The sequence below is a fragment of the Fringilla coelebs genome, assembly GCF_963513975.1.
Source record: "Fringilla coelebs genome assembly, chromosome: 2".
NCBI lineage: Eukaryota > Metazoa > Chordata > Aves > Passeriformes > Fringillidae > Fringilla > Fringilla coelebs.
In genome coordinates, this window is record NC_140029.1 from 94,093,760 (window position 1) to 94,112,168 (window position 18,409).

The 18,409-nt window shown below is 43.7% G+C and overlaps 1 protein-coding gene across 3 annotated transcripts in view; it reads left to right on the forward strand.

Moving 5' to 3' along the window:
* Window positions 1-18,409, forward strand: part of LSAMP (limbic system associated membrane protein) — a gene marked incomplete at both ends in the record, with an annotated part of 304,157 nt that overhangs the window by 190,907 nt on the left and 94,841 nt on the right. For all 3 annotated transcript variants that reach the window (XM_084225531.1, XM_084225532.1, XM_084225530.1), the window contains one exon: window positions 816-941. In XM_084225531.1, the coding sequence (XP_084081657.1) occupies window positions 816-941 (126 nt within the window). The remainder of the gene's footprint in view (window positions 1-815; window positions 942-18,409) is intronic.

Below are 18,409 nucleotides of genomic sequence, written 5' to 3' on the forward strand. Positions count from 1 at the left end.
CACACAAATTTGGAAGCTGAAAATATATTAAAAAAAAACAAACTAGAGGATTCCTTTTTAGTGAAAATCCCTCACCACCTGACATGGGGTGTGGAGCATGGAAGCAAGACATGGGTGTGAGAGAGGAAAGACTGCAACAGCTGGCACACTCCACACCTGGAAGTGTGTTCAGGTCCCAATTCCTGGTCACTCTGGTGCCATGACACAAACGCAGCTTGGAAAGTTTTTAAGGATCTTGAATGTCCAAGTCATGGCTGATCTTGTGAATCGCAAAGATTCTACTGTGCCTTTGGTGCTTTGCCATGTGTGGTTCAGTCCTCCAGAAGCTGCCTACTGCAGGTAGCCCATGGGGGATCCCTCTTGGCTGAAAGGTGTCACAGAAACAAATAACTAATACACCATTTGAGTCAGTGCCTTGAAGCCTAGCATCCTGCAGGACTCCATCTGGGACTCCCTGGACTGTAAAAATTAGCTGGGATGATACTTAGAGCCTGCTGATCCCTTCCACACAGCTTTGAGGGAGGCAGGCAAGTTCTGAGAGGTCATTTTATGAAGACCCCAAACTTTTCCAAACAAAAAGCATTGCAGTTGCAGCACAAGCCATTTCTAGCTGTAGACCCTTGAAATGCAAACTACACACCAGTACATACCACTCTGATGTAATTCCAGAAACCCAGCTAGTTGTGAGAGGGGTGCAGCCTGTGAGGTGAGTTTGTGGCTGGCTCTGGTTAATAGGTAGGTGGATGATTAAGCCAGGCAAGCTGCCCTCCATAATTTTGCTTATAATAAGGTCAAACTTTCTTTTGTCTTCACAGTTCCACCAAAGATCTCCAATATCTCCTCGGACATCACCGTGAATGAGGGCAGCAATGTGACCCTGGTTTGCATGGCAAATGGGCGTCCTGAGCCTGTCATCACCTGGAGGCATCTCACTCCTACAGGTAAGAAATACAACTGGATTTGATTTGTGAACTGTACAGTGGTTCCCTTCTCTTCCAGCATCAAAGAAAATTTCAGTAGCAATATAGGCAGCTATAAAAAGGGGCAAGAATCTTAAATGTACTTCAAGCTGGTTTTGCAGTATGAATTCCCTGACACAATAACCAGGTTTTCCAAGTGAACAAATGAAATTACTTCAATAGTGCTCTGCAGAATTGGACCTGTAATTCTATTTAGCTTAGGTCTTCATCTGGTTGTCCCAGTCTCTACTGCTGGTAATGCACAGCACAGTGGTGGAGATGAAATGCTGCTGGTGCTAGACAGAGGGAAAAGGATTTCTGTTGAGACACTGCATAAAAGTGGTTCTTTCTGAAAACCATGGGATTTGCTTCCTACTGATTTGCCTTAAAAGGGAGAGGCAAACAGTGGCCCAGTTTATTTCATACTGCTCTCCATTTTGGCAGACTGCCAGAAGTCTTGTCTTCTGAGGTGAGTAAAGAAGGCAATTGATCTTCAAGATGAGTGAAGAGCAGGATGGTAACAGAATAAAGGAAAACTCGCCATCTTTGTTCTGCTATCTGACTGTGCCCTCCATGCTCAAGGATGTGGCAAGGCTGGGACAAGAATGTCTTTTTAGTAGAAGACTCTGTGGGGTTAGCAGGTTAGCAGCTTGGGTTGCAAGGAAACCTTCAAACCCTAAAGATTTAACAGTAGGATGAGAACCAGAGGTAGGTTTCTATCCTTCCATATCATGTCCTTGGAGGAGAGAAAAACTCTTCAGCTGATTTCTTTTCCTGTCAGATACTCTTTAATCTAAAATGCATGGGGAAAACATTGATTAGTCCCATATGAATGATCTTCTGTGATACTCCCATATATGTAAAGGGTTAACGAGGATTTGAGGATGGCAGAGAACAAACATTCTGCATGTCCTACAGATAGTCCAGCTTTCTACTGCAGTTCAACAGCCAGAAAAGGGGAGAAAAGTGAGCCAGAAAGTGTTGCAGAAAGAAAGTTGGAGAGACAAAGGTAGAATGACACATTGGAACAGAGCTTAATCTAAGGGCTACATCCAGAACCCCATGGATTTGGAGCCTGTGGTTAACATTGGGGTTACTTAAATTTCCTGTCTTGGGTCTTCAGCCAAACCAAAGTTCTCCTGAGCTTTCATGTATATGAAAGCTAGATGTGCAGTCTGTATTTCTGACCCATTTCTTGCAATGCCAAGAGAAAAAAGATGGGAAAAGCCTGCCAAGAAGAGGTGAGAGCAGGGCTGATTGGGGGAGCACTGTCGTCTGTGGTATTATCATCACTACCTGACTTTTCTGGGGTTTTTTTTCAGAATTAAGTATGACAGTGCCATGTACATTCAGAAGGGAAGTAAACTTATATTTTTTTCATCTTTAATTATGTATATAGACTCTTCTAGCTCTGGTATTTCTGTTCTTAAGGTTTACTTCATATCAAATTTTCCATATTACTGCTGCATCAGTCTTTCAGTTCTCTTTTCTGTATCCAACCAAAAGATACTCCCTATCTACTCTGTGAGCACAGCCTAAAACTGAGTTAAGGGTGTTGAATCTTCATGAAATCTAAGACCTGGTACACATGAGATGCTTTCTTCAGAGCAGTGAGAAGATTCTTGTCCTGACTCATCATTTTGGCTGTTGCTGCTTTGTGGGAGTTTTTTTCATTTGTACTGCCTATTTTACTGTACCAGACACAGATTGGTTTTTTTTCCCTTTTTTACAAAAGTTTCCATATAACAAATCCTCACTCTGGCTATCCCCTCTGGTTAGCAACAGAACTGAAGAATCCCATCCCTACTCTGACCGTGGGGACTGTTTTCTTGGCTCTGTTGTTCAGTTTTCCAGCATATCCCTTCACATTTTTTTTCCCATGCTGTGTGTCTCAGAGGTGTTGCCTTGTTAGCATCCCTCAGCACCATCTCACTGACTCCTTTCCAGTCCCTCCTCAGTCCTCCTCCCTACAGTGAAGCCTGCCAAGCACCTCCTATGTAACAACCTAGAGGTTATGATGAAGGGCAGGCAGTCCTCAGTCTGTCACCTCCATGTGTTACTGATTGTGGTTCTTTCTTTTTCCCCATCTGAACCCATCTGCTGTCTTTTACAGATACAGAGGAACTGCTTTCAGGCAGACATCAGGTCTCTGAGCAGCATAAAGCCCAGTAAGACACTTGTCTCAAAACGAGACAGAAGGGCTTCTTTTAAATGTTTTCCTTGAGGTTGACAATTAATATAAATTCCAAATCCCTTCCAGAGCTGTTGCAGTTGGAAATGTATCTTATCTTGGAATCTCCCTTTTCCAGAACTGCAAGGCTCCATTTTTGCGAGTTTTGAAGACATCTTCGATTTTGGCTCCATTTATGTGAGCTTTGAAGACATCTGCTATGCATCAAAGAGCTATTTTAGATTATTGTAAAGGTTTCTAAAATATATATCTCTCCTCCAATTTTTTTCATGGGTAAACTTGTGACTGCAGAACTGGAAGAAAGTGTGTTATTGAGTTTGTGTGGGAGGTTTTGAATCGCCAGGTAGGGAAATTAAACCCGTATCGGGGGCAAGAGAGCCACATTACTTTTTCTTTGTGTATTCTCCTCAAGGAGTTCATTAGCAACTTTGTCTGCTGTTCTTTCATTCATTGACTTCATCAATAGAGTTTGTTGGCTAATTACCTGAGTTAGGACCGCAGAAATGATTGAATTCTTGTTGGCTGGGAAGTGGAAGATACAAATGCAAAGGGGAGGCAGTGTTGGTACTTAGGCAGAGAATATAGGGATGCGTGTGATACTTCATTTAAATGCTGCAATCATAGCTTACTTATCTGCCTATCTGGGAAGCTAAAAAAATTGATTTATAAATTGCTGTGTTGCTTCCTGTTCTGGTTCTTCAGTGGGCAGTTAAACCAGACATTTTTCTCACTTCAACTATAAGTCCTGATTCCTTCAAGCAGCCCACAGGAAATAAACCTCTCCTAACCCTGTGAGAAAGCTAAAGTGTGACTGAGGTTGATGACTGTAGCACTGACACCTGGGAGGAAGGCAGATAAGGGGAAAAATACTTTAATAATTCAATGGCAAAAGACAATACAGATCAGCTTTAATTTGATGAAAGCAGGAATGACATTCCTTGGAACAATGCTAGTCCTTGCTCTCATCTTACATTTCTCTTCAGATGATTGGCAGATTGTATTTTAACAGAGCAGGTGGAGAGAGTCACTGAGACCGTATTCTTTTTCACCTGAGAGGCTATTGTTCTGTAGGACATTGGCAACATGGTCTGAGTAGCTGTGGATAATTTAACAGGCATTATCTGGGAGCACAAACAGCTTCATTCGTTCTTCTTCTCCAGCCAGGAGAGCTCTTTTCTGGGATCGCTGACCTGCACCTTCCAGCAGTAGGCCAGCGATCCCTCCCTGCACATAGTCTGATCCCTTTCCTATGACTCAGGACACAGCTGCAGGCTTGTTAAGCCTGCCATACCTTGGTGCCTTTTGCCACTCTGGTTTGTGATGGTAAGCTATGGCAAAGTCCATAAAACTGAAGATCTGAACTGGATTTGTCAGGAAATTGTGATGTGTTCAGTTAGAGTGGGGGTGAGTATTGATGGTGTCTTATGCAAGCCTGCATGAATTAGCAGTTGTCAGCATTAGGAGTACTTCCCTAGGGAACACTCCATAGTCTCATCACTTGAAAGGAACAAAACCCAGATTCTTTGTACCAAGAGTGGATGGTACCCTATTGTTTTATTCTCCTTTATATTAGCTCATAACCTGCCTAATCCATGCCCCACAATGGTAAAGATGCTTTTTTGTAACTGAATGCAATAACCTCAAATATCCCAGAGCTGCACCACATCCTGGACAAAGTCCAGACATAGGACTGTTTATCACTTATCACACACACACGGTCTGTGAGGGATACCCCAGGCAGCCTACCCATCTGTGGGTAGTTATGTTAGAAGGAGCTCTGTTTCCCCTGTACCTTGCACCAGGATAAAAACTAACAGAGCCAAGAAAAGACTCCAGTGAAATAGTTCAGAGATGGTAGCCAATGCCTGCTTTCAAGCCCATCTTGGTTTTACTTCACGTCTCTACTGACTTATGTTTATTCAGGCTAATGTGTCTTCTCCCTGCCTGCAAGCTGCTGAGATCACAGTCCAGAGTATAATTTATCATTTCTCATCTCTATGTCTTATTCAGAGCCAAGCTAGGTGCCTGGTTGACTGAAAAAGAGCTTTCTGGGAAGAAGAAAAATTAATGTACATTCATATCCTTTCCAATAAACTCTCAAGGGAAGCCCTAAAGAGTGGCCTCTTGTGAATTGGGTTTGCAGCAATATGAACATGGACAGTTGCAAGGTCTCTGGATTACCAGAGATCTCACTGCCAATCCTTTTGCTGTGCATGGGCAGGCAAATGAAGAAGGAAAAGCCATCTCCTGTCCTGAGAAGCTTGCACTTGAGAGCTCACAAGAGCAGTACCATTTGTGTTTCTGCTTCTTTGCCACAAAGCATCAGTGGTTGAAACCTTCCCAAGGGCCTTGCTTGTGAGTGCTGTGGCAAGTGCCTTTAGCCCCCATGCTGATGGCAGCCTGAGAGCTGATGACAGGGAGACAAAGCTATATTGACTAAAGTTGAGGAATTGAGTTACCAGCTGAGGAACAAGCAATTCCCTTTTCCTAGAGAAACTCCTGAGTATGAAACCGGTATAAAGCCACTAGGTATCCCATTCTGGATCCAACTTCCTTGGCCTCAGCGCAGCAAGGCCACTTGATGGAGAAGAAAACACTCTGGATTCTTCCAAATTCTACCTGACAGTCTAAAGAAACCCACTTTGGCTCAGAAAAAGAGTTAAATTATTACAGTGGTAATCACAGCATAAGAAGAACCAGTCTAGTGCAAAGCAGATAAGTATTGATTGCAACACCCAAGTTTCATGTCACAGCATAAAATGAAAGGAGATGAGAAGGCTTGTCAAATATGCCAGTCTGATTCTCCCTAGAGGGTGCTAGAAATTCACATTGAGTCTTAGGGAATTTACCGTAGCCTGGGAAGTTTAGGAGGGATAGAGAATACAGAAATGTGCCTGCATGCCCTGTGTAATTGAGGCGGTATACATATAATATGTTTATAAACAGCTGTAGAACTCATTGCCATGGAAAGTTATTTAAAGACAAGAATTTGGCAAGACTCAACCAGCTTGTGTATTCCTGAGGATAATGTGAACAAATCTGGATATTCTTGTTATTGACAATAAAAATATTGAAAAGGATGTTAAACTTCATGCTTTGGGGCTCAGAGATCAGGATAAGACCTAAAGTGAAAGAGACGGATTATTTCACACCCCCGCTCACTTGTCTCCTTGTAGAGCTGAGCGTTGAAGCAAGCAGAGACAAAGCTTTCTGAGGGCATGAGTTAAGAAGGCCATATTGGTCACAATGGACAGCTTTGATCATTTGCTTGCTTCTCATTGCTGCCTTAGTCCAAAGCCTTGTTGCTTCACTTTGTGTTGCATGGCGAAACCCAGTTTATGCCCAAAGAAAGTAACAAGTAGAAAACCCTCAGCCAGAGTTGCCACAAGTCAGCCCTGTGGTCAGTAGGTAGTGGTGGGAAGCAGATTTTCTGGTTATCTGAAGCATTTGGATCTAGGCCATCTTTCTGCTGCTCTCCTAAAACCTTAGTAAAACAGTTGTAGAGAAAAGCAGCCTTGTTTTGGGAGGCATGGGGTGGGGTTTTTGTTTGGATTTGGTGGGGTTTTGTGGCATTACCATGCCAGTTCTTCTTACTTCACAACCTTCTCCCCATGAAACTGTCTCAGGAAACTTGAAGTTTACAAGGTACTTGCTTAACAAAACAACTGAGGCAACTGATGATTTTTTTAAACAGATCTCCTTTTTCCTCTCTTTTGTTTTTTTTTTTACTTCTTTCATGTTCAAAATACGTTCTGGTAAAACATCTTCGACAGAGACCTTTCACTTTACCTCTTATACACTCCCAGTTTGTTTTAGCACACTTTCTGATATGTCTTTTTCTTTTGATTTAGTCTTCATCTTATCCAATATGTAAGGGAAAAAAAAAAAAAAAAAAAGGGAAGAGGATGCTGGCTCATAAAGAGCCTGGGAAACAAGCCAAACTTTCAACTTTTTCAGGTCTTCTCCAGAAGGCATCTAAAGTTGTTTCAACCTCTATTTGCTTCCCACTAACACTTTCTCCAAATTTCTTATATTTTTAGAGGTCTGTTTTTCCTAGGGCCCACAAGCTAGATCCACATTGCCTCCTTCCTCACCTTTAGAGACTTCAGTTGTGATGGTTCTCTCTCCCCAGCACACTTTATCTTCTTCCTTCTATGCCCAGCAACACATGCCCTGCACAGAGATCCTTCCTCTTGTAATCACCTTGCAATAATGCCCCATTCGATTACTGTGGGCTGTGATGATATTTCAGTACAAACACTGTTTATGCATGAAATGTTCATTTTTTTAAGAGCTTTGATTTCTCTCTACTGTCCCAGGGTAGAGAGGAAGAGCAAGGCCTCATGAGTATTTTACATTTCTGGGGAAATAGACAAACTGTTGTGAGGAGGAAATTCACCATGCTGCCTACAGCAGTGGTTGGAGAGGAACAAGTGGGGTCTTCTGATCAGTGCTTCTCTGCCTCACCTCCGGCAACATTTTCTGTGCTGCTGGCAAGATGTGGCAGTTCTGTACCAAGTTAGGTGCCTTCCTGCCACATAAAGATGTTGCTCCTTGCAGCAAGTTGAGTCCGGTAGAGTTGCCTCCTTTTTATCTTCTCCCAGATGGGTACCAGTTCTTGTCAGTCATGCTGGTAAAGTCTTTTCCATGGCATTTTAAAGGCTGAGCTGGATTGTGTCCATATGAAAACTTTCCTCCACCTACAGAAAAGCAGCATTTTTCTAGTTCACTGCATGCTCTAATATTACTGTCTTTGCAGTGCTGTGCCTCTGCCCTCAAGCTTAGTGATACTCAGTGGGGACACTCCTGTTTAGCTGGGGCATCCAGGAACAGCTAGCTGCTTTCCCTCCCCTACCTCCATGAGCCAATCTTGAAGGATCCCAGAGGGCTTAGATGTGGGAGTGAAAACTGAGCACCCCAGAAGATGAGTATTCAAAATCTCCCATAATTAATGATGACAGGAAAAGGAATCACCATGTGCTTTCACAAGCAGGATCACAACAGCAGCTTAATGAACTTTCCATTTCTCCATCATTCCTACCCATTCCAGAGACCCATTAAAATCAAGGAACTTTTTTGTCCTGACTAGGACAAAAAGAGGAGAGGTCTCCTAGGCCTGCCCTGCCGAGACTGGTAGATGCAGTCCATCCATGTGGCTGCCTTCCCTACCAGCCTTCCTCATTCTCCAAACACCATTTAGCACTCAGGTAGTCAACTGCAGTAAAACAGCGTCTGAAGAGAAGGTTACTGAGTGCAAGACACTGATGAGGTGTGGATGTGTGTGTTGCTGTGTCTCCCTCTAGTGATCTGAACTAACAAGTCCGCTTTGGGTCCTTTGTGCTTGGAGCTGCTGGTTTGGGGACTGAGCTTCCCTGGATTCACCAGAGTAAAAGGTGAATATTTTAAGACTGGGTCCCATTCCTCCTGCCATCTGGAGGTCATATTCCCCATTGTCAGCTCTGTGTTTGCAGCTGTAGTTCACATCTGGAAATTTAAATGTGCATGTAAAGATACGGAGAGGTTGATTGTTAATTAAAGAGAGAAAAAATTCGTAACATGTTAAATGGAATAGTTTCAATTTAAACATCCTTAAGAAAGCTAGCCTTAAGAAGAAAATGAGGAGGCTGCAATTTTTTTCCCCTTGTAGCTGTAATCTATAAGTGGTTTCACTTAAGGCAAGCATATTTTTTCACTCTCTCTTCACAGTAGGAGAGAGACACACTAATAAAAAGGGAAAGTTAAGGTAGTAGCTTATGCTTGGTCCATGGTTGTTTTTTTGGGTTTCTTTTTCCTATTTAAAGGAAGAGACCACCATTTTGTTATTACGCTGTTATGTGACTACAACTGATCTCAGTGGCTGCACTGACTTCAGTGTGTGATATATTCTGCACTGCAGCCAGACCTAGTCTCTCATCTCAGGACCACAGTGAGCATGGATGACAGCATCTACTGCAGCACAAGGGTCCTGCCAGGACAGGATGTCTGGAGGGAGTTTCCCTCCAGACAGCCCCAAAGCCTTCACCCCTTCAAGCATCTCTTGCACAAGTATCCTGCTGTCTCTTGTCTCTCTCTCCACCTCCACACCAATCCCAATCATGAAGCTGCTTACATTCCAGCTCTAGAGACAGCTGGAAAAGAGTGTGAGAGAGAAGAGCAGGGTGTAGGGAGAGGCAAATTATTTGCAAGAGTCTCCTGTATTTGTAGATAACCTAAGGCAAAGAGAAAGCCAGCTTTAGTGGCAAGATATCCTGAAACTGCTTCAGCAAGGTGGGGTGTCACTCAGCCTCCTGCAGTGTGAAGCTTTTCTCCCAGGCCTGAATACAGTTGTAGTGGAAGTGGGAGTCTCCCAGCTGAAGGCACTGAGCTATTTTGGTAACGCCAGGCTGTGACAGACCCTGGTGTTGTGAACACTTGTGCTCTGTTTGCTTCATCAGCCTCCCTTCTGAGCCTTTCAGAAATATGTCTTCACAACATCCCTCCCTTTTCTGTCTGAAGAAAAGTGTGAGAGACTGGAAACATGATTCAGGGGGTTATTTTTTTCTGAGGAGGTGCATGTACAAAAGCATTGTTCTTATTTCTTCTTCACATCCTCTTTTCTTTCAGAACAGCACCTGAAAAATACGACTCTTCTGATGTACTCTGTATTTTTTCATGCACTGGCTGAACAAATCATCCTTTCTCATAAACTCCAGTGAGTGCCCACCGCAGCGTTACTGCGGCAGAGGAGCAAAGCAGAGGGGCTGGGAGGGGATGGGGAGTGCAGGCCCATCCAGGGGAGCAAAAGCTGTGGTCTGATGCCGCCTTTGAATTTCACACCCTTTTTGGAGTGACTCGAGCCATTGGAAAGATGAGCATATCCTGCCAAAGGATCAGCACAATCTGCAAGGCAGAAAAGTGTAATGCAGATATTGATGGTCTGGAAAAGGCAGTGATCATGGGAGATTTCAGTTGTATTGGCTGAGGGCAGTGGCAGATTGGAAGGGTCCTGGAATGAGGACAGGACCATATTTATGGCACTATATAGCACATTCAAAGAGCCCACCCCTTGTCTGGCCTTGTATCCCAGAAAAGGCACCGGTGGGAGATGAGATTGCTGCAGTCTAGGGTAGACAAAAGGAGAGCAATGCAGTCTCCCAGGGGCTCCTTAGGCTCCTCCTAAGGGTACCTGTGGGTCACTGCCCTGTTGCATGTGCCTGGCCGTGAACTGCTGGCAGGATCATCCTAATTACGAGCACTGTAATGGTGGCCATATGTCACTGACACCCTGCTTACCTGCTGTGCAGCCTGTAGATTTGTAAAAGCTGCCTGAGTATGCGGGTGCACACTGCTGCATGCATTATTTGTGAGCACTTGACTGTGTATTTATTCGTGTGCTCACTATGCTAGTGTCTGTCCGTGCAGTTTGCTGCACAGATAAGTTTTTTGATGTTTACCTGCCTTATCCACCAACTTCAAAGGCTTGCATTTCCTTTAAGGTAGAATTGTGAAACACAGCAGTAAGCATGAAAAGTAAAGCGGGGTACCTGCCATGGTTCTGTACACACCTGTCCAAACCCTGCCTGTACATGCTAAACTACAGCTGCATGACAGGGTCAAAGATTTAGTATTTTTAGAGTCAATCATTATAGGAGACAAAATTTCAGAAGTTCCCCAAACTGCAGAAGCTCAGGTCAGACTCCAAACTCTTCAACTCCAGCCTCTCTCTGACATGCTTGCTTTTATCTACTGCATTTATCTCTGCTGTACTTGGGCATCTTCCAAGCAAATAAATAATTGGATCCTGCTTCTGTCTCCCCTTCTGCCCAAGAGACTTAAAGTTAATTTGTGCTGACTGTTGGGCTTTGGGTATGTGGTGGGTTGACCTTGGCTGGATGCCAGACATCCACCAAGCTGCTCTCTTGCTCTACCTCCTCAGAAGGATGAGGCATGGGAAAAAAATAAGATGGAAAAAACTCATGGGTCAAGATAAAGGCAATTTGAGAAAGCAAAAGGAAAGGCCACTTACAGAAGCAAAGGAAAACAAAATATTTATTTTTACCCTCTAATTGTCACCAGCAGGCAGTCTTCAGCCCCTTCTCAGGAAGCTGGGCTTTAGTACCCATAGTGGTTTCTTCAAAACACAATCATAGTAATGAATGCCCCCACCCCTTTCTCTTGGCATTTATTGCTGGGAAAATGCCTAATGGTATGGAATATTCTTTGGTCAGTTTGGGTCAGATGTCCTGCCTGTGTCTGAGATCTCACTCATCCTCAGCCAACTGGTGAGGGGGAAATGTTGACACAGCCTTGATGCTGTGCCAGCACCCCTCAGCAGTACAAAATACCAGTGTGTTATCAACCTTTCTAGCTCCCAGTGCAAAGCACAGCACTCTGAGGTCTGCTGTTGGGAAATAAACTCCATCTCAGCCAAACCCACTACAGGGGAGAGGCTGCTGTGACAGAAGGAACTCAGGGCACATATAGGTACATGGCCCTTGTGCTGTAGAATTCAGGTAACCCATTTCTGTGGGGAGTTCTGCAACCATTTGACTGCTATGAGGAGGATTCCTTGTCACTTTTGGGAGCTCTCCAGGGGATGATACAGTGATACCCATGTTCCCTAGATATTTCTTCAGCAAGCTTCACCTTGGATGCCTGGAGCTGCATGTACCATGTCTTGAGTGAAATACAGACCCATGAAGAGGCAAGTCACTCCTTGCAAGAGGCTGGGATGGGTCTTGGAGTCCATGCACAGAGCAGAGCCTGTAAGGGACTTGGGAACAAAGAAAAGTCACATTTGCTGTGCAGCTTCTCCTGCATGAGACCCAAGGAAGATGAGGGAAGGAGACTGTTAACTTGAACAGACAAAAGTAATTAGAGGACTAAAATAATAGATTAATGAGCAGGCAGTGTCAGGGGAACTTATTAATTATCAGTAGAGGATTTCCTTCAGTGTGCAGCCTGGCCGAGGGCATGCAAGATAGCAACTAAAACTCAAGTCCCATTTAAGGGAGTTGCTAAGGAATTAGCAACACTGGGTGTCTGGAGAGCGATAGCAGAGGTTGACTTAAATGCTTCCTTTGAATCTTGTGTTCTGTGTGGCTCAGGTAATGGCTGGGGATGAGGGGGATCTGGGAAACACTAGATTGTATCTAACCAATGTTAATAATGGCTCAATAAAAATGCTCTGATAAGAACACATTAAAGTTGCACCGTTAAGCACTCACAAGCCTGGTAAGGTTAGATTTAAGGTTACAGATGCAACCTTAACTCTCCTCCTGCTGAGTGTACCTTAGCAGGCAGCCTCTAATTAAGGGGCATTGGGCTATTGCTCAAGTAATATATCATACCATCAGTTAATGCTCTCTTTGGCTTTGGACAGGTGCACAATGTGTCTCATAATATTGTGGGTTTGTCAGTGTGTGCCTGATGAAAAAGAGTCCATTTTAATTGTGGCACTGAGTATACTGCATTAGTTGTACTGGAACAAAGCTTGGTGGTTTAGAACATGAGGTCCATTTAGACTGTTCAGATGCAGGGCAATCCACCACCTATTCTCTCAGGTCAACATTTCACATGTCAGAAAGCTGTAGTCATGGAAGATGTTTACATTAGTTGCATTGAAAACTGAGCTTTCCTTTCTAAGAACTGATTTCTGCCCCTTTAGCTCAACATATTGTAGGGTTTTTTGCCTTTCTGAAGCATTCAGACAATTCACATGGTGAGGTAGTAGTCTGTCTCATCAGACTGTGCCACTAAATAATGCCTTTCATCTATCACCAAGGAGGTAGCTGTTTCGATATCAGCGTGTTTTCCATTTAACATTCCTACATTTACAACTGCAAGTCTCATTGCATGTACTAAGGTTGTGATAAAATGGGAAAAAGATAAAATGTAAAGGGCAAATTTGTTCTTGGGGAGCATTGCAGAAGTGAATGGATTCAGTGGTTTTAAACCAGACATTGTAGGTCTAACATCCTTGCTTAAAAGCAACGCTGAGTTGTTAGCCTGCCCATTGAACACAAAGTTCTTTGAGGAGAAGCCATTCCTTCTGCTGCGTAGGTCCTCGAGCAAAAACCTCTGTCCTTTCCTGCATACCCTTACTGCAGCAGCCTGAGATTCCTCAGAAGTCACCATCCATGCATTCAGCAAACATGATCTGCAGCACTCCTGTTATCCTACTGCTATCCCACTCTTCTTCTTTGCAGCTGTGTAGGGAGGCCTACTTTGGTTGCCTTGGAGCAAATAGTCAGCATTGTTGGACTATGAGTTTTTCCAAATCTGTTGGGCATCATGTGAGCTGGGGTGCAAATTTGCATGTGAGTTTGAGAGCATCTAAAGCAGTTCAGATGCCCTGAGCTTTATTTATTACATTTTGGATCGCTATCTAAAGAACAGATGGGGATGGCAAAGGCAAGGGCAGCAATTTTAGCAGCAGCTAGAGATCTGTAGATATTTTTAAAGGTTTCCAAATGTGTTTTGTCTGTCCTCAGCAGGACACAATTGCGTTGTGAGAGCTGTTGCTTAGAGGCAGGTGCAGCCTGGTCAGAATGGAGCAGAAGCTCATCAGGAGTGTTACATAAGAAAAAGAAAGGTCACATAAGCCCAGGTGGCCCTCCAGGAGACAGGCTGGGTGGCCATGGGAAGAGCATATCTTATGTGCAAAGTATGAGAGAACAACTGCGAGGAGGAAAGGTAGGGAATTTCATAGAAAGTTCATAGTATGGTGAAATATGCTGATTAATTTCCACAGACCTGCACAGATCTGAAGTGAGCTAAAAATTTCTTTGCTCGGAGACTTTGGGGATCACTGAGCAGAGTTTGTTTAAAAGAAATGAGCTTCATCTGAGAGGTTTTGCAACTTGTGCTAATGAGAGTCTGTCTGTCAAACTTAAGTGGCATCAAGTGGCCCAGAACAAGGGCTCTTGGGCGTTAAATGGTTCCTACCAAATACCAAGCCCATTACCACGATAGGCTGTTGTAGCCCTCTAAACGGCAAAAGTGATTAAATTGGTCATTATGAAACACTAAAGATGCATAATTATGAAAAATAAGGTTTGAGTAAGAGGAGATTTCAGCTCACTCACTGCTTTGTATCTCAAGAAGGAATCAATGTAGAAATGTTTTAAAAGCGTCCAAGGGTTGCCCCTTGTCTGGTTTTCTCCTGACAGTCTGGAAATTATGAATGTGTTTGGAAGTGAAGGTATTTTTCCAGTCTCTAGGCAGATATAAAAGCTGGAGACTGAATGTCCTAAGTCCCCCTCTCTGCATGAATGTGTTTTATTGTCCAGTCTCTCCCCTCTCTTTGCTAAGGTGAGGTCCAGTGCACAACTTCCCTTGCTCACCCTGGCATATCAAGCACTCTTGCCTTTTCTGGGAGGGAGGGAGGGACAGAGGGAGGGAGGGATTTAAATTCTCAAAGTGTCACGCTCAGGCAGTGCTGCTGGCATGGACACAGGTGTGTTTTCTTCTCCTAGGGAAGCCTCAACTGTTCCAGAGTGCTCTTCTCCATGCCATGGAGAGAGTCTTTCTAGGAGGCAGTTTAAAAAAAGTGTGCTGCAAAAATTGAGTGTTAGGCTTTGGTCACTGTGCACAAGAGGCCAGGGGGCACTGAGTATTCATGGATCTCTACAGATGGGCGAGGGAATTGAACAAAGAGTTGCAGAGCTGTCACACCTTGTTGAGCATAGGGTGTTGTAGTGGTGTTGCTTCAGAGCACCCCTCATATATTGTTCTCCAATTAAAAGGCTGTAATAGCACCAGGCACAGAGCAGAATGTAAGCGCAGGGGTTCTCTGACACAGCTCAGTCTACCCAGACTTCCTAACGTTCCTGGTTTCACAGACCTTCAGCAGGAATAGATTATTTATTCATTCATTTTACTGTCTTTTTAGTTCTCTCCCTCTTTAGTGCCACCCAACCCTAGAAGAGTTTTATAGCCTCCTTAGAAAGAGTAATAGTGGTTCTGAGTTATGTACAGCCCCTGGGGCCCTCTGTTCTCCTTGGGCTGCTGCTTCTCACCAGGTGTGCGTTTGCTGAGCCACCGAGCCAAGTGCTTGTTTCTCTTGTCGAAACTAAGCGGTCACTGGGGATGTGCTGGTATTTACATTCCATTATTCCTGTATGAGCTACATAATGTACTAGGAGATCATACCCAAAACTCTTCTGACCATTCATCTCCCTCATCTGTCTGTCTTTGCTCACCTTCCTTCCTCGTGTGACAGCTGATGTTGAGTATCTTTCAGGAACTTGATTTGTTTGTAGATCAAGTGCCTTTAAAAAATGATCAGACATTGCTTGGCATCAGAGTGTGTCATTTAAAGCTGTAGCTGCTTTTAAGAAAATACTCTCTGAGTGTCATTTATGGCATTATTCATATCCCAGAAGACAAGTAATGTCATCTGCATATCAATGTGAGATTGTGCAGGCCAGTAATCTGCTGATTTGCCATATAAAGTTGTGTTTTCCTCAGAACTCCTGTGGCTGCCATAGTGAAAATAAAATGTACTGTGTCTTAAATGGAAAGACAGCTATCTCTGCCTTTTGAAGGGGCTGTATTCTTCACAGAGATAGAGTTGTAACACTCCTCTTGGCACCTACCTGTGCCTCCAAACCTAATGCTACTCAGCCAAATCTGACCTGTCTAAAAAACTACTTGAGTTAATTTAAACAGAGTGAGATGCATCCTGAAAACTTTCAGACCACTCTTGAGGTGCTGATAAGAGGACAAGTTGTGAAAATGACTTGATTTCAATCCTTAGTTGTTTAAAATTTTTTTCTAATTTTTTTCACAGCTTCTTGCAATTTACACAAACTTGCTGGCTTAAATCCACAGTTGTACAGGAAAAGATTATTCTCTGTAAGGGTGAATGTTTCCATGAATACTGTTTATGGGAATGCAGAAGTATTTCATTATTGCAGCTCTCTTTCAGAAAACACAGTGACCACTATGAAGTTTTTTGCTCACACAGTAGCTTGTAGGACTTTTTTGAAATGTCTACATTTAAATTTCTCTTAAATCATGAATGAATTTGTCTACATTTCCCATGTTATTGGCCTAGCTTATGCTAAGTAATAAGAGGGTTGTGGTTGTCATTGTCTATGAATTTGACACTATGGGTGTTTGTATCTGGACCCAGCTCATTTGAGGATTAAGTTGTCTCAGTGAAAACACTTCTTTGCAGAAAAAAAAAAATTAAAAAATTAGCCCAGATGCCTTGAAGGCCTTAATTTGTGTTCAGGGGCCAGTTTTTCACAAAGTTATGTACTAGAGAGCCTGTAGGAGAGAATGAGTCAAAAACTGATCTGGATTTCACATGTGGGATCTTTTTCCAGCATATTTCATCTTGTAATTTGGCCTGTAAGCCCCAACTGCATGTTAATCAGTTGCTCTTGACAAGGATGGCTTGGATGAAAAAAAGTATGTGTGGGAAACTCAGGTTTTTAACCAAAGAGACTTTCATATCATTTGGAAAGGCCTCAAGACCGCCTCAAAGTTTATAGCCTTCATGGCCACGATTTCAGTGTCTGGGAATTGTACCTAATGAGGGAAGCTGCATGTTTTCAGCCCCAAATTAAATATACTGTTGGCAAACATTGCCCTGTGACTGTGGTCTTACTGATATTTGCTGTCATTTTGCTGAACTTTACCACATTGCTCCATTTTGCAATTCCTGTTTTAATCTAGTGGTTATACAATGCCGATAAATCTCAGCGGGAATGTTGCAAATTCCTGTTTCCACCTGTCAAACCCTAGCTTGGAAATTCAATTTTAAGGTTGTAAATAGAATCCACTTGGACTTGTCTCCACATTGCTGTGGCAAATGGTGTGCATTGTCTTTATGATGCTGGAAATAGCTTCACAAGGAGACAGCTTTGTTCTAGAGAGCTGTCCAGAAGAGACTTTTTGAAAGTGACTTTAAATATAAAAGTACCATCAAAATACTAATGACACCAAAGGCTATTAATTTAGGTAGATAGACTGCAAACTCAAAGACCCCCCCTCCTAGCTCTTGTTCAGTAGACATCAGCCTAGTAGAGGAATACCAAACTTATCCCTCTGTTACTTGACTGTTCCCTTTCTGACCATTTGTAATGTAGGCTCTCTCCTCTACAGAATTCCCCATGTCAGGAAAAGAAAATGGAGAGAGGTACCCTTGTTGATAGCTCTTCCATCAAAGCCTGCCTCATTTATATGCAGGCAATAACTAAATGATGCCTGTGGGGAAAGGCAACAGAGACAGGCCCGGTTGAGCAGTTTTAAGCGATCCTTTCCCATATGCATTTTTCAAGTGTTCTGAAGGCCGTTTTAAAAGCTAACTTTACTTTAAATTCCTGGACTTGCAGGAGTGTGAAGAAGCAGGATTATTAAAACCATGCAGCCCCCTTAAGTATTTGAAAGAGAGTGCAGCTTGTACTGAGGTGTTGCACAGGAAGATAAGAACATTTGCTGCCTCAAGATGCTGTTCCCTAAATGGGTCTGGCAGTCTCCAAAGCATTTGTCCTATAAATGTGGTGCCTGGGACAAGAATGTAGCTGGAACCTCTTCTCTTGCCAGGAGCTGGAAGCTTTGGGGCTATGAGTGATAATTGTCAAAGAGCTTGGAGCAGATGCCCATGGGGGAAAGAAGGCTTTGCTGCAGGACGCCTGTCTCAAGGAGGAACCCCACACATGGTGATTCACAATCAGCATCCTCACGGGCGCCAAGAATGAGGCTCCCTCTGCTTCTGCTTTCTTAGGTCATTAAATAAGCACTGCTCTGGCACTTGTCTTTTCTCCTCATATCAACATCAGAAACCAATATTCATAGCCACTTACATCCTTTCCCCCGCTCAGTGCTGGCAGCTGTTCTCTCACCCCCTTCCTGCACTCGAGATACCTGCTGCAGTAATGGGATCCTCCTGCAAGCTCTTTAATTGAAAGGAATTTCTGTCTGGCCTGAAGATGTCAGGAGGCTGACGGAGACGTGTTTCTATAAAATGAGGCTTGATCTACAGTGCAACAGGCAGCGTCTGGATCACTGAGAATCCTTCACACTCACTGGCTTCATCCAGCTTTTCGAGGGGGGGGGGTGTTAATTAATGTGCCTCTGTCAGGGTGTGGGTGCTGGAGACCCCTCTGGCTCAGCTGCCAGCTCTCCCTCTGCAGCTCAGCCTGCGAGGTGCCATTGCTTCCTTTCCACATGGCGCGTCCCCTTTCCTGCTGTGCCACTTCCATTTCTGATTCCCATCAATTTGAAACAGAGCCCTGCTGACCCTGCTGACCGCTGCTCATACATCTCA